Genomic DNA, 15,530 nt, shown 5'->3' on the forward strand with positions numbered 1-15,530 from the left:
GAGCATGCTTAAAAATTACATAACGTAAATTACATAAATAAACATACATAACATACATAATATCATACATACATAAGTTGTTGAGCATTTATTTTCTGAACATCGAGTGGTCCTATCCGTAAGTGTGACCCATAGTGCGACTGATCAGTCTAAGAAACCATCGTACGAGGCTGGTGGCGAACCACCCATACATAAATGGCAGAAAACTGCCCATACATAAATGGCAGAAACTGCTCATACATAAATGGCCACACTACTTCAATTTCCACCTAAAATATTTTATTTGCTCAACCATAGAAATTAAATCATAGCATAAAAATTGATTTCATGAATGCATGTACTTAAATAAATTGTGTGTCCTTCATATATATTTAATTTAATTTTTCTTACTAACATATAAATATTAAAATAACTTAAATGCATAAAAATAATTAAATATATAATCAGGACACATGCAATTTTCTCATGGATGGTTCTGGACTGCTGGCCCTACACTCAAACCCAATAACTTAACTTAAGACTTGGCCCATAAATCAACCAAAGCCCATTAAGACTAACTTAGGCCCAATAATACCGTCCCTGGCCCAATGGGCCCAAAAGCCCATTAACAGGCCCAATAACTTTCATGGGCTCCCAAGCCCATAAAAATTTCTAGCCAACTTAAAAATTTAAATAAAAGTTATTAAAAGCCCAAAAATAATTAAATTAACCCAAAATAAATTAAATGGTACTAATTAAATTTTTTTGGGAATTTAATTAGCCCATTTAATTCCTAATTAACTTAAATACTTAAAAATAAAAATACCCGAGCCCAAATAAAATAACCCGGACCCGGACCCACTTAACTTAACCCATATTATTTTAGACCCGACCGGACCCAAGCCCCGACCCGGAACCCATTAGAAACCCTAGACCCGAAACCACCCTCTCTCGTTAGGTCTCGGCCGAGAGCAGCAGGCCTTCTTGGCCTGCTGTCGGCCGGCTCCGGCCGCCCCTGGCCGGAGCGCCGCCGCCCGGACGTAGCCCACGTCCGGGCGGACCTAACCTGTCCAGGCCCCAGCCCCCATGCACGCCCAAACCAGGAACCCGAAGCCTCTTACTCGAACCCTAGCCTGCGCCTGTCTGCACCTCTCTAGCGTAAAACCCTTCGGCCGAGCCCTTCTCAGCCTCAAGCCATGCCATAGCTCGATCCTTAGGCACCCTAGGATCTTACCTGACCGAACCCTCAGCCCCGAACCAAGCATGGAGAGGAAAAACGTGAGTTATGCACATGAAATCGAAGCACAAGGCACAAACAACCATATAAAAATCGATTTTCTGAAAAGTGCTTAAAAGATTCAGATGTCTACTATAATTTACATGATATATATACTGATATATCGAAAAAAAATAAGAAAAGAACATGCCTTTCACCGTAGGTATAGATTTAACACACGTAGGACGGACTTCGGGACGCCGGGACGACGATGGCTTGCTTGGAACCTTCGAAAATGGCTATGGAGTCTCCTTGAAGGTTGGTTCAGTGAGGAAGAAGATGGAGGTGACGGCTGATGCTAGGAGGAGAAAGAAAACAATCGGCTAAGGTAGGGTTTTTGGTAGAATAAGTCTAATTTTAGGGTTAATTAAAATATAGGTTAACTAATTAAATAAAAAAAAGTTTTAAATAAATAATATACAACTTAAACTCTTAAATAAACATTTAAAAATCTGATCACCTAAATAAAATCTCGAAATAATAATTTAGGGGAATTTTAAAAATACTAAAAAGTCAATATTTTGACTAATTTTGGATAAAAAAATGACCCCTAAAATTAAATAAAATTAAATACCTAAAATTTTGAGATAATAAAACTCAAAATAATATTTTAAGGCTCTAAAAAGACTCATAAAATAATTTGGCTAGAAAGTTGTCATCTCGTCCGTCCACGGTCCCGTCTACGCGATTAAATAATAAAAATACTAAAAATCATAAAAATCACTAATTATGGGTTAAATGCTTAAAAATAACTTAAATCATGCATAAATAATTCACATAATTATTTAACCCATAAATCATAAATTTAAATAATTAAATATCCTAATTATGCAGGCGAATTTATGTAATTAAAAATACCGGGTGTTACACTTTTGATATGATCAATTGAATATACCTGGAGGCCAGTCGGTCGATATTATGTGTCCGAGCTCACGTCAAAATTTTAGGAACTCCAGAATTTACAAGAAATCAATCTACTGTCACAAGCTTTTAGGGCCTGGGCTATGATATACCGGGTGTGCTTCATCCGGTGCAAAATCTGCCCTTCATTGGGAACATGTGAACTTCACCCGGTGGAGCTTAGTGTTTGCTAGCTTTTAGATCTCTTGGTTATTTAAGATATATACAACAGTCAAAAAAATCATATAAGATTTCAATGCAACCAATTTTATTTTGAGTAAAAAACCTCATTTCCAAGAAATATGAATAACATAAAGAGAAAACGTAGCATATCCGATATCATTATATATATCTATTATCTATATTAAAATTTGAATAAAAAGGTAAAGTTTTACAATTGTGAATTTACAACTTTGCCATTTTACTCCACACAATTATGTAAAAATAAATATATTTAGGGATATAAATGTAAAAGTTAAATATTGACTAGAATATTAAAATAATATATTATATTACTTATCTATACCAATTATAAAAGTGTGAACCAAGGTCAAAGTTTTTTATTGTGTATTTTTAATTTTGTCCTTGGTTAGTACACACCTGATAAATTCTATGAGGATACTTATGTAAAATCAATTATTATGATAAGGTCAAAATTGACAATGTGTGCATATTAGATAAGGTTCCAGTTTTCAGAAAGATTGAAATAGCAAAATACTTTAGTTTTTATTTTTTTTTAGATAAAATGAACATATTTTTTTCACAAAAATTTTAATTAAATTAAATACTTATCCAGTTTCCTAAAAGATTGAAAAATCAAAATACTTTAGTTTTTATTTGTTTGTAAATAGAATGACATATTTTTTTCAACAAAAAATTTTATGTATTTTAATTTTCGTAAGAACCTATTAAACTAAATAATGATATGGCCTCCACCAAATTTTCATAATCAAAATTAGCCTTCAATTAAGTTAATTTTTCAAATTAACTTTTTAGTTATGTTAAATGTCACATGTAACCTTTAAATCTTTCTCCTTCTCTCACCATAAATATCTCATCACCATAAATATCTCATTAGATTACCTTGTAATACTATATGATGAAACCACCATCATTGATTTTTATCTCGAAACCAAATTTGAATCTTGAATATAATTTCAAATTAAACATCTAAAAATATAAACACATGCATTGCATCAGGGAGTCGCAAAATGTAGTTTTTGTGTTTTTACTTCAGCTGTATTTTAAATTAGGTTAATAATAATAAAAAAAATATTATTTTCACTATTCGATCAATAGTGTAATTACTTATTTTTCTAAATAACTTTTTAAAATAAAAAAAGCATGGAGATGGTACTTTGGTTCGTAATCTAAATAATAAATAATAATTTATTGGTTAACTAAACCATTTTTATGGACATGATATATATTTAATTGAGCAATTTCCAATTTATACAGTAACACAAATTTCGATCATATTTAAATTTCGAAATTTTTTACTTTTAGAATGAGATATTAAATTTACCTAGTAATATTGGTCTGTATATCTTGAATTTAGATTAAGAGAAATGTTGAAAAAAGGGCACTTTAGGATTTTATAATTATTCAATGCTATATTGTATAATATTTAGCAAACAATGCTATTTTTTAAAAATATAACTATAGAAGGGACTAGAATAATTAAATTCTCATAATGATATCATGAGTTTATAAATATTACAAAATATCAAATTTTTAAACATTATTAATATATATATTTATATATAAATTAAATTACACATCAATGTTGAAATAATATACTGCAACCAACCCTTGTAAACATAATAGAACAAAATCTAAAATAGATCAAATCCATGTGACCTTCAAGTCCCGAAGACGAGCATACCCAATATAATATGGATACATTACATGCCAATTACACGAGTAATTGCTTACTAAGTAATTAAGTACATGTACCCTTTGACATAAAATGTAATATATTTTAATAAATAACTCATATAAAAGACTCATTTCAAAAAATAACCTTAATTGAAACAGTTTTTGTCTAAAAACATTTAGCTACAAGCTTGTAGCAATAGCTAGAAACCCCATTCAAACTTATCCTCAAACCCCAATGTAATAATCTGTTCCCATGCAGATTCATAATAGCAATACGCATCCTTGTGAGATGAGTTATCCAGGGGTAAATCCGACAAGTCCACAAAAGTGTCATCAAACACTAAGATTTCGGGGCTCGGCTCATCAACAAACGTCGTGGCGGCGGCGGCCTTGGCAGCCGCGGCTTGAATGTCCTTGGCGGAAGTAGAGACGGCTCGGGGGAGCTTACGAGCCAAGTGAGGGAAGTTGAGGTGAGCCGAGGAGCCTTTGATGGCTAAAGCCGCCACGTCGTGGGCTCGAGCCGCCATTTCGGCGGTGCAATAGGAACCCAGCCATATTCTTGATTTTTTCCTCGGCTCCCGAATTTCGCTCACCCATTTCCCCCATTGACGCTTGCGCACTCCGTGGTATCTTGGACGTTCATCCTCGACTTGATCGTCGCCACTTCTTTTTTTTACGTGTTTGTCGGAAGTAGTAGTGGAGGGAGAGGATCTATCCAGCTTGTGCGAAATCGAGCCGCCGGAAATTGAGGCGGCGGAACAAAAATGGCCTTCAGGGAGACTATTTACGATGATATTGATATTTGATGCCATTATAGTAGTTTAGTGTCACTATTTTTTGGACGAACGAATTACTGTAGATTCATCAGAAATATAGAAAAGCTAAAGATAAATCAAATACATGCATATTGTACGAGAATATAAATACAAATAGCCGTGGAAAAGAATAAATAATTGTGCATGAACAAATAAATATAAAATAACAAATGTTGTAATCCCCACAAAGAGCATGATTGATTTGGGTTCAATGGTGATGGTGATGGTGATGGTGATGGTGTTGGCGACCCCACTGTACGTAATTCGAGTGGTTAACTATTTACACGTTTTTTTTTTTTTTTTTTGGCCAGATAAATATATCAAAATCCAAAGGTAATTGGTGATTAAGTATAGCTTAATTTATATTTTCGGTACCTTATTATATGTGAGTGCGTTATTTTCACGGTTTGAAGACGCGAGACATACGAGCTTTTATATACGACGGCGAATGCGATGAACTCATTTATTGCATGTGTTATATATATTTTTTCATGAAATCACTACCAAGATCAAAGCCATCGTTAATATAGGAAAATAATTTTTTTGTTTCATTAACTTATCTATTTTATTTTTGGGTTTTGATCAAATAACTTTTCGACAAACACATAACACAATGTTGTATTCGATGTCTCCAACACCGGAACAACAGAAGCAACACTTACGCAACACCGGAAACAAGTAATTTAGTAGGAAACAATTAAACACTTTTAAATACATGATAAGATTTTCTCAATATAATTGTTGTAATTAAATCTCGTCGTATGATATCTCAATTGTACCTTTAGTATTATTCTTATAGGCATAATTGCATACACGCGTTGCATATGTATAAAATCATATAATATATTTAATATTGTATGTTATGTATAAATATTATTTTTTTGATAATATTTAAATTTATTTTTTTATTTATAAAATAATATAAAAATAAATTTCAAATTTATTTATCAATTTATATTATCTATAATGTTTATTTGAGAAAAATATAAAAATTTTAAATATCAAAATTTCAACAAAAAACAAATAAAAATAAAAGTGTAATATTTATATCACATAAGAGCAATTTCGACAAATGAAAAGATGGTGTCTAAAGGAAATAATATTTATATATAGGGAGAGATTTTAGATCTTTTGCAACAAAAAAATGAGAGAAAAATAAAATTTAAAAATTTAAATTTTAGTTTCATGCAATATTTCTCCACTTAACAACGATGATATATACAATATACATCACAAAAAACAAAAATTCAGGACCCATTTCCAGCTCAGAAAATAAAGATTGAAATTGATGCCTTTTAAGTCCAACATAGATAAATAATTTTTTTTTAAACAAACTTAAAAATAGATAAATGAATAAAAATTTAAAAATAATAATAATTAAAGATATGCAACTCAATCACAATAACCAAGTATCTTGTCATCTAAGCTATATCTTAATAATTAAATTTTGTTATATATATATTTTTAAAAAAAATGGGGGTGCCGACCTGCCGTGGCCCCCCATTAGCCATACATACACTTGCATCTACTAGAAGTCCTAATTAATTATATTACTTTAGCCTTTATGTAAATCTATTTTTCCCACACCAATATTGTAGAAAAAAACACCATATTAGTTTATTTGTTTCTATTTTCTAAGTAACTTTTAAAGCAAACATTTGTTGTGAAACCGATTTCATGAATATTATTTTATCTTAAGAAAAAATTGCGTTTTTGGTCTTATATGTTTGGCACTTTGCGATTTCAGTCCTTTATATTTTCAGATTTCAGTTTTAATCCGCTATCTTTATTTTTTTGACAATTTTAGTCATTTTTCCGACGAGGCGCTGACGTGGCACCAATTCAGTGCTGATGTGGAGCTGACGTATACAATGTCACGTAAGCATTTTTGAATAAAAAGAATCGAAATTGTCAAAAACCAAAACATGCAGGACTAAAACTGAAATTTGAAAACATAGAGGACCAAAATCGCAAAATGACAAATATATATGACTAAATTTACAATTTTTCCTTATCTTAATAATCAATTTTAATCATATTTATAATATTTATAATGAAAAATAATATATCTGTTGGGATGATTCTCAAACAAGGTTGAGTAGATGCTACCCGCAGGGTAGTGTCTTGTGGGTAACGTGGCGATTCATGATTAGTTAAAATCAGTAGGCCCCACATAAAACCTACTAATTTTGACCAATAATGGGATTATACATCACTCACAGCGACAATACTAAATCCTCAAATAGAGGATTTGTGAGATTCGAAGAATTTAATGTATTTACGTACGTGTACATTTTTCCAAACTTTCTGTGACTTTCTATATTTCTAAAAGAGGAGAGGACATTCTAGCTAGATCCATATATAACTAAATTTTTTTTTGGTTTTCGACTTCAAATCTATATATTCTTTTGTTTGTAATATCCACATGACCCAAAATAATTAAATTAAAGCACTCCAAAAAACTGAACCACAAATCAAACAGCAAAGTTATTACATTCATATCATATATATATTATACTTCTCCTCCACGGATACTCTCATCGCCTCCTCGCCGCCGCCGCCGCTTCACAATGGTTTTGTCTGTTGTGCTGAAATGCATATACCCGCCGCCGGCGAGCGCGGTGGTGTCGGCCATGACAGCGATAAGTTTTCTGTCGATGTGCAACGCGGGATACATGGAGAGCAAAGGGAAGCACATGAAGTATTCGAAGCTGTGGTCACAGGCAGATCATGAGAAAGAGAAGTCCAAAATTCCAAGCAAAAAGGGTATGTTTTTAGTGTACACGCCGGCGTTTCTTGCTGGTTTCGCCTCTCTTTTTCTCTTCCCCGACGGTGATTTCAGGTTCACCCTGCTTAGGCTCTGCGTTACCACTCATTTCTTCAAGAGGGTTCTTGAGGTAAACATTTATTAATTATTGTGATATACATATATATATATGATAAAGATTGGGAGGTCCAAATTTAATTGTTTCCACTTGCATGATCCTATATTCCTATTCCGATTATTAATTAAATGACTTTTTACTGTTTATATATGAATACAAATAACTGAATCGATCACTATTTTTGGGTAGGTGTGGGGCTTGTGAGAAGTAGTTGTCCTGCAGGGCTAGAATTTTATGTTTTAGGTGGCCATATATACACACACACACATATATATATATATATATATATATAATTTCGCTATCCTGCCCACTCACCGTGCTCACCTAATGTGCCCACCATGAGGCGGCACTCAACTATTGGATGTGATGAATTGTGCGTCCAATAGTTGAGTGCCACCTCATGGTGGGCAGATTATGTGGGCACGGTGGGTGGGCAGGATATCAAAACTCATATATATATAGTGGGGATCCATGTGCATCTGTGTCCCAAAATAATTTCGATTGCTTTGAAATTTTCACAGTAATTAAGATCGTTTCGAAAATGTGAATTCAACGATGTATCATATAATAACAATTTCAATCTCGATAATCGGAATCGTGAAGATGACCTTAGGTGAAATCTGCAATTTTTGATCATTTTCAGGATTCCGACCACCGAGATTGAAATTGATATCATATAATACTTCGTTGAATTTGCATTTTCGAAACGATCCTACCATGAACATTTCAAGGCAATCGAAGTTATTTTAGACATTGGTGCATACGGGGTGCGGGGATCAAGAATATATATATATATATATATATATTTTAAAATAATGAATTATTAAAATTAAAAATGAATTTATTGTTTTCATATCTACATACAAAATAATTGTAATTAATAATAATATGTATTATATTCGACCAAAATATTTTGCTTAATTCAAAACAATGAATTTTTTAAAAACAAATTCCTTTTTTTAAAAATTTAATTAGAAACTGTTAGAAGAAAGCAGAATGCGGAAATTTTACAATATTTTATTCAAAACATATTCATTAAAAAAAACCAACAATATGTCTTTTTTTTTTTAGGCCAAACCAAATCACTACTTTTTTCATTGAACTAGAACACAGTCATTTCAATCTTGAACCAACAGATTACAAATAGAAGAATAAACATCATAGAAAACACAGGAACTATCATAAGAATTGACTGCTCTAGCGACCACATGATTCGCTTGTTACATTAACACTCCAATAGACTCAACCTAAGGAATTTGATTAGATTCTTGGGTCAGGTACATAGAATGATTTTATGATAACAAATTTGTTACAAAAAATCATAATCATTTTTTAGAAGTTGAAAACACTACTGCTTCGAATCACAACGTATATGAAACTAGAGTTTAAATGGGATATATGCTGCAGGTACTCTTTGTTCACAGATTTAGTGGGTGGATGGATCTTGAAGCCGCCATTACCATTTCTCTGAGTTACTTCCTATCTTCAACAACAATAATTTACGCACAACATTTGACACAAGGGCTCCCTGAGCCGGAATTCGACCTCAAATACGTCGGGATTTTACTGTTTCTTCTGGGGATCTCCGGTAATCTTTACCACCATTACCTTCTATCCAAACTAAGAAGTGAGGGTGAAAAACAATACAAGATCCCTAGAGGAGGCCTCTTCAACAAAGTGATATGCCCTCACTATCTTTTCGAGATCGTCGTGTTTCTCGGAATCTCTTGCGTTTCGCAAACTCTTTATTCATGCGCGTTGGCATCGGGGATAAGCTTTTACTTGATGGGAAGGAGTTACGCCACCAAGAAATGGTACGAGTCCAAATTTGAGGATTTCCCCAAGGATGTCAAGGCGTTGGTTCCTTACATTTTCTAACTCGGGTGTGTAAATATGTTTGTAATATCTGGTAATGAGATCCTACTCATAGCGAAATTTCCGGTGATGTTTGAGATTACTCTATGTTACACTTGAAATTTTTACTTGAAATTTTTACTCGAGATGTATTGATAGCCCTTGAATTCATGTGGGGTCCACTCCAATCAACGGCTACGATATATACACCTTTTGTTTTTAATATATATTCGAATAATGGTGTTTGTAAAAATAAAAATGGACTGAATTTGATGAATACATAACTAGGGAAATTTGAGATTTCAGTCATGTATCAATAAATAAAGTATATATTTTATTTTATTTTTCTACTTTTTTATTATAAAAGAGAGGAAAGACTTGAACTCGATTCTCCGCTAAATGGTCGGTGAACAGGTGAGATCAATTGAGCTACAAGCCCGATCTCGTATATGTTTTATTATTAGAATCATCAGATAATTATTGTCTTATTTTGCTGGAAATTCATTTTTATCACATTTGATTCATCATATTGTCATATTACTCCAAAATTTTCATGAAAATTTAACTTTTTTCCCACACTAATTTTATTTAAAATTTTCTCCCTTGACCATTATTTTAAATTTCTCTGAACATCGTATTTGAAATTTCTCGAAAACTTCTAGACACTCCCTTGATTTCCCGAAATATTAGCCAACAAAAAAAAAATAGTACTAATCATAAATACTACCCTGCTTTGCTACAAAAAAATTACAAGATGCATCAATATATAATTCAAAAAATTTACAAGATGCTATAAACTTTTATTTCACAAACATAAAAAATCAGAATAAAACAAAACAAAATGAAAATGTGTCAATTTTTTTATTAAATGATTAATGATGATTGATGGAATGTAGTACGATGATGTCCTGTCCTTGTTTATGGACCAAAAATCATGCTAAATCTTAATTATGATAATTTTATATTATAAGATCTATTAGTATCAGTATTGAGTAAAATAATATAGCACATGAGCGTATCTAAGTGTGTGAAGCTTGGAGTCATAAGAAGAGTAATTAGATCTAGAATATTGGCACTGTCCACGTGATAGCATCGACAGAAGTGACAGAACCAAACTCGAGTCTTATGACGCGTTCAAAAAAATTGAGTCGTTGGATCCCCAGTCAGACGCTGCTCAAATAGGGTAGCATCGTCCACGTACAGAGATCCCTCGAGTTTGAGTCCCACAAAAGTTTTCTCTACTTGTGTGTGTCTGCATTATTTTTTTACTCTTTTGAAATTTTATTTATTTATAATATATGTGATTGTAGACTACCGTATTTATATATCCGAGTTAACTCAATGCACCATTAAATAGTGGTTGTGGTATCTCATCATGAAAAAAAGACAAAAAAAAAAAAAAAGAAAGAAAGAAAATAAAAATAAAAATCTGTAGCGATCCCCGTTACGTGCATGTTAGTAGTTCCGATTGAGCTATCAAAACTTAAATGTTGAGGTCTATTTGTGAGCATTATTGACCCCAAATGCACTGTCGCATTAATATCTAAAACTAAAATTATCAGTTTTGCTCGTGAAAAATGTGAGACGAGGAATTATTTTTCTATTGGAATCGCTAAGTCATTAATATCGAAATTTCGATTGCTTTAACTTCTTAATTGCGAATCTCTGGGGATATTCTAAAATTGGAACCAATTGCATGACTTATCTTTTTTACATAAATATAAATATTCTTTAATTGCGTGCTTAGTAAATAATCTTGCTTTCATTCGCATTAGAAGTCGCGGTTTCTTTTCTTTTTTTCTGAAAAATATACATCTTGTATTTTCTTTTTAATACTGAGTAAATTCTTTGAAACGATCTGATGAATCTTTATCCGTAAGATGAATCGACTCAAATCATAAGAATTGTATTTAAAGGTAAATCTATTTTATTTTATATCGTCTAGCGGTTTGTGAACTTTTAATTCATTAATTGAGAAATGAATCAAACTAGTTTATGATCGACCGAGTTTATTAATTATATATGAAATAACTTTAATACATTAAATTTAATAATCACAACGTTAAAGTTTACAAATCACAAAAAGTGGAATATCAAGACATCTTTCTAGGAAATACGCGTACCTCTCTCTCTGTCTCTCTCTACATATAAGAGGGATAACATATGTCGTGAAATATATAAAATTATTAATATTAATTAGTGTGAATAATGAGACATGCATGTATATATATATTCATGTACATTCGAATATTAATGATTCACAACTTCGACAACATCCAGTGAACCGTTTCTATGTCCATGAAAATATATTTTCTTATAAATATATATATGGAATTGTGTGACAAATAATATTCCATCAGACACCTGTTATATAACAAGCATAACTTGTTGCAGTTTGTGCCTACCAGTCCCATGAAAATGTATCCTCTAGCCGGAATATCAATCCGATATCGGCGCTAGCCATCTGCGATGAAGAATGATATGTGTTATCGAGGGGTAGATCCGGCAGGTCGAAAAATGCATCGTCGTCTTCATCGCGAACAGTCGAATCAGAATTCGAGAATCCTTGCATGTTGTCCAGTTCTAAACCTGAGGAACATGGAGAAGACAGCTTGGCATGGCTTATCTCGTCGAGAGACGTGGCCGCGGCGGCTGCGGCGGCCGCGGCTTGGATGTCCTTAGCCGAAGTAGAGGCGGGGAGGGGGAGATCATGAGCTAAGTGGGGGAAATTGAGGTGAGCCGAGGTTCCCTTGATGGCCAAAGCCGCGACATCGTGGGCTCGGGCCGCCATTTCAGCCGTGGGATATGATCCCAACCATATTCTTGATTTTTTCCTTGGAACTCGAATTTCGCACACCCATTTGCCCCAGTTGCGCATACGCACGCCGCGGTACGTCGGATGCGGCGGCGCATCTTGTGATTTATTCTTGTTCTTTTGAGCTTTCTTGAGGATTGATTCTTTGTTCGACGACGGCGGCGAATCAGTCGGACCGCCGCAAGCTCGCGTGGTGGTGGTGGAACAAAATTCATGAGCTTGGTTTATGCTTTCTTGCATAACTTTTGATTTCATGATAGAAATGTGTCGTGCCAATAAAATACAAGATACAAAGAAAGCTAAAAGGAGAGTAGTACAGATATGGCGTTTTCTGTCTCCTCAAGAAAGGACTTTATTAGTAGAAAGCAAATAGAAAAATAGGCGCAAACAAACTACGAGTCTAAGGCAACAGTTCACCTTTAATATATAGTGATATTTTTAACCTTTGTGGGGTATTTTATTGATTTTTTGCATGGTGCGCATATGCTTTGAAACACCTGAACTTCAATTAAGAATTATATAATTAGTATTTAGGTCAATTTATGAAACAGGAGCCATTAATTCTGATTATTAATTCTACCATGCATGTTAATGCTTGTAATATTTCTTGGTTCAAGCTCATATATCTTCGGATTTGATATAGGGATCATTTGGCATGTCAAAATTAATTATCATCATTTAAACAGTACTCCCATACGTACATTTGTTGGGGTTCTTAATTAGAAAAAATAAATTACAATTCTGGGTTCTAAATTATTTTCAAATTTCAATTTTAGTTTATAATATTTGTTTTTAATTTACGATTTTGGTCTTTTCTCGACGTGAAGTTGATATGTTACTGCCGACATGATGTTAACATGGTGTTCATGCATGGATATACTGTCACATCAATCTCCAATAATAAAAATTCCAAAAAAAAGCGAAAAGATATAGGATTTAGACCTAATGGCTAATTCCAATGATATATAAAATCAAAATCATAAAAAAAATAAAGAGAAAATAGTTTTTCTGTTCCATTGACTTGTCCATTTTTATGTTTTGATCTATTAAATTTTCAAAGTTTGGTTTTGATTTATTGACTTTTAGTTTTCGGCTATTTTGGTCTAACTGCTGACGTAGCACCGAAAAATGATGACATGATCAAATGTCACATCAGCAGTTAGATCAAAATAATCAAAAATTAAAAGTTAATTAGTGTACTAAAATCAAACTTTGAAATGTTAATGAATCAAAACAAAAAATAAATAAATAAGTTAATGGACCGAAAACTCATTTTTTCAAAAATAAATATGGAGGTTGAAAATTGCATATTTTTCCCTCTTCTGATTGTACTTATTAGATGCATTGTCATAAAATTGAGTGGTTATTTTCATAATAATTAAGAAATTAAATAAATGGACCACAATATACGATTCACGTACGTGCCATGAATTTCTCTTTTGAGTGAGTAGGGGCCTAGCTAGGTGGGGTAATGAACAATTCGCTTCACTGATTTCGAAAACATGATCATTTAACATGCGCCAAATAGAACGTAAATTACTAGGTTAACTGTGAATTCATTTCTTACCATTGGGTTTTGTTCATTTATTGCATTCATAAATTTGAATAATAATAAGGATTAAAGTGTGTCATTTTCCCAATCACATTCTTTCATAATTACGTACCCAACTTCTCGAATTTATTTGTTAACAAAATATAATGGATGAATTAATTTATATATATAGTTATAAATAAAATTTTATATTTTTGCAATCAATATATCGAAGAGAGACGAGTGTGGGGTAGGTGAGAGGCTATCTTATTGATATTATATCAAGAATATACATCTAATATATGGTTGACATGTGAATATATTTTTCCAGAGACTCCACGTGGAAAGAAAAAAAGTAAAAATTATTTTGGTACATGAACTATTTATAAAATATTAAATTGGTATATGAACTATTGAAAATGGTTTAATTGATATTTGATCAAACTCAAAAATCAATTTTGCCCTTTACTTAAATTGATTTTAAGTTGAATATTGTTATTAAATTGATTAATTGAACTACATACATATTTTTATCTTTTAAATTATTATATTAATTATAATTATAAATATAAATTAATATTTACTAATTACTATACTATAAAAATAAGATTATATATTATGTATACGAAAAAATAGTCAACGTAAAATTTGTAGATCATAAATGAAAAGACGCACACATATATATCATTTTTTTATTTTGATTAATATAAATAATAATATTATAACATAAATAAACAAAAAAATATCTTTTATTATATATTTTTAATATATACTATTTTTGAATATATAATTTATCAATTGTTATATATATCTGTGTATGTGCATGTTTGTATTAATTAATATTTATAATATTTCATACAATAAGTATGATCACTTGTTTATAATATTAAATTTAAATAAATATAAATTTATGCTTATAATTGTATTATAAAATAATTTTGAAAAATAAAATGTGTATATATTTTAATTTAACAAAAACATTATACTTTAAAATAATGTAGGTAAAGGGTAAAATTGACTTTATAAGTTGATTATGTATCAATTAAACCATTTTCAATAGTTCGTATACCAATCTGACATTTTATCAATAGTTCGTGTATCAAAATAAATTTTACTCGAAATATTCACCATTAAATATTTCCTTCGGATACTATTCTAAATATGACTTAAAATTTCCCGTGAGGTAATACTGGGCATATATATATATATATATATATATATATATATATATATATATATATATATATATAGGGTGAATTAGAAAAAAATCCCTAAACATAAACAAGTTTCAGCATTCAGTCCCTCCAACAGGTAAGTATTATTTGCACTCCCTGACACTCTACTTTATTTGTTTTTCACTCCCTACAAAGCCTAATTTACATATTTACCCTTTATATATATAGATACATATACTATTATTTTCATCGGCAAATTTCTCTTTTCTGAACCCCACCTCCAATCTAAAGCCCTCACCACCCATTCAACAGCAGAAAACTCACGGCCTCAACCAACGAAACCCATCAACCGACGAAACTCACCTACAAAGAGACTGAAGCAAGCAACGAGTCACCTTCTTCGTTCTTCGCTCTTGCATATT

General features: G+C 31.8%; 3 protein-coding genes across 3 annotated transcripts; 1 reads left to right on the plus strand and 2 right to left on the minus strand.

The window, feature by feature from the left end:
- Window positions 1-4,233: 4,233 nt before the first annotated feature.
- Window positions 4,234-4,845, minus strand: LOC140888645 (ethylene-responsive transcription factor ERF039-like). The gene has a single exon (XM_073296342.1). It carries the CDS (start codon window positions 4,843-4,845, stop codon window positions 4,234-4,236), a length of 612 nt encoding a protein of 203 aa, XP_073152443.1.
- Window positions 4,846-7,297: 2,452 nt separating this feature from the next.
- On the plus strand, window positions 7,298-9,710 carry LOC140893117 (uncharacterized). Its single transcript, XM_073302181.1, has 2 exons — window positions 7,298-7,745; window positions 9,141-9,710. Exons 1-2 carry the CDS (start codon window positions 7,419-7,421, stop codon window positions 9,609-9,611), a joined length of 798 nt encoding a protein of 265 aa, XP_073158282.1. The 5' UTR covers window positions 7,298-7,418; the 3' UTR covers window positions 9,612-9,710.
- Window positions 9,711-11,988: 2,278 nt separating this feature from the next.
- Window positions 11,989-12,746, minus strand: LOC140893303 (ethylene-responsive transcription factor ERF039-like). Its single transcript, XM_073302361.1, has one exon. It carries the CDS (start codon window positions 12,655-12,657, stop codon window positions 11,989-11,991), a length of 669 nt encoding a protein of 222 aa, XP_073158462.1. The 5' UTR covers window positions 12,658-12,746.
- Between the last annotated feature and the right edge of the window lie 2,784 nt (window positions 12,747-15,530).

The sequence above is a fragment of the Henckelia pumila genome, chromosome 3 (assembly GCF_033568475.1).
Source record: "Henckelia pumila isolate YLH828 chromosome 3, ASM3356847v2, whole genome shotgun sequence".
Classification (NCBI taxonomy): domain Eukaryota; kingdom Viridiplantae; phylum Streptophyta; class Magnoliopsida; order Lamiales; family Gesneriaceae; genus Henckelia; species Henckelia pumila.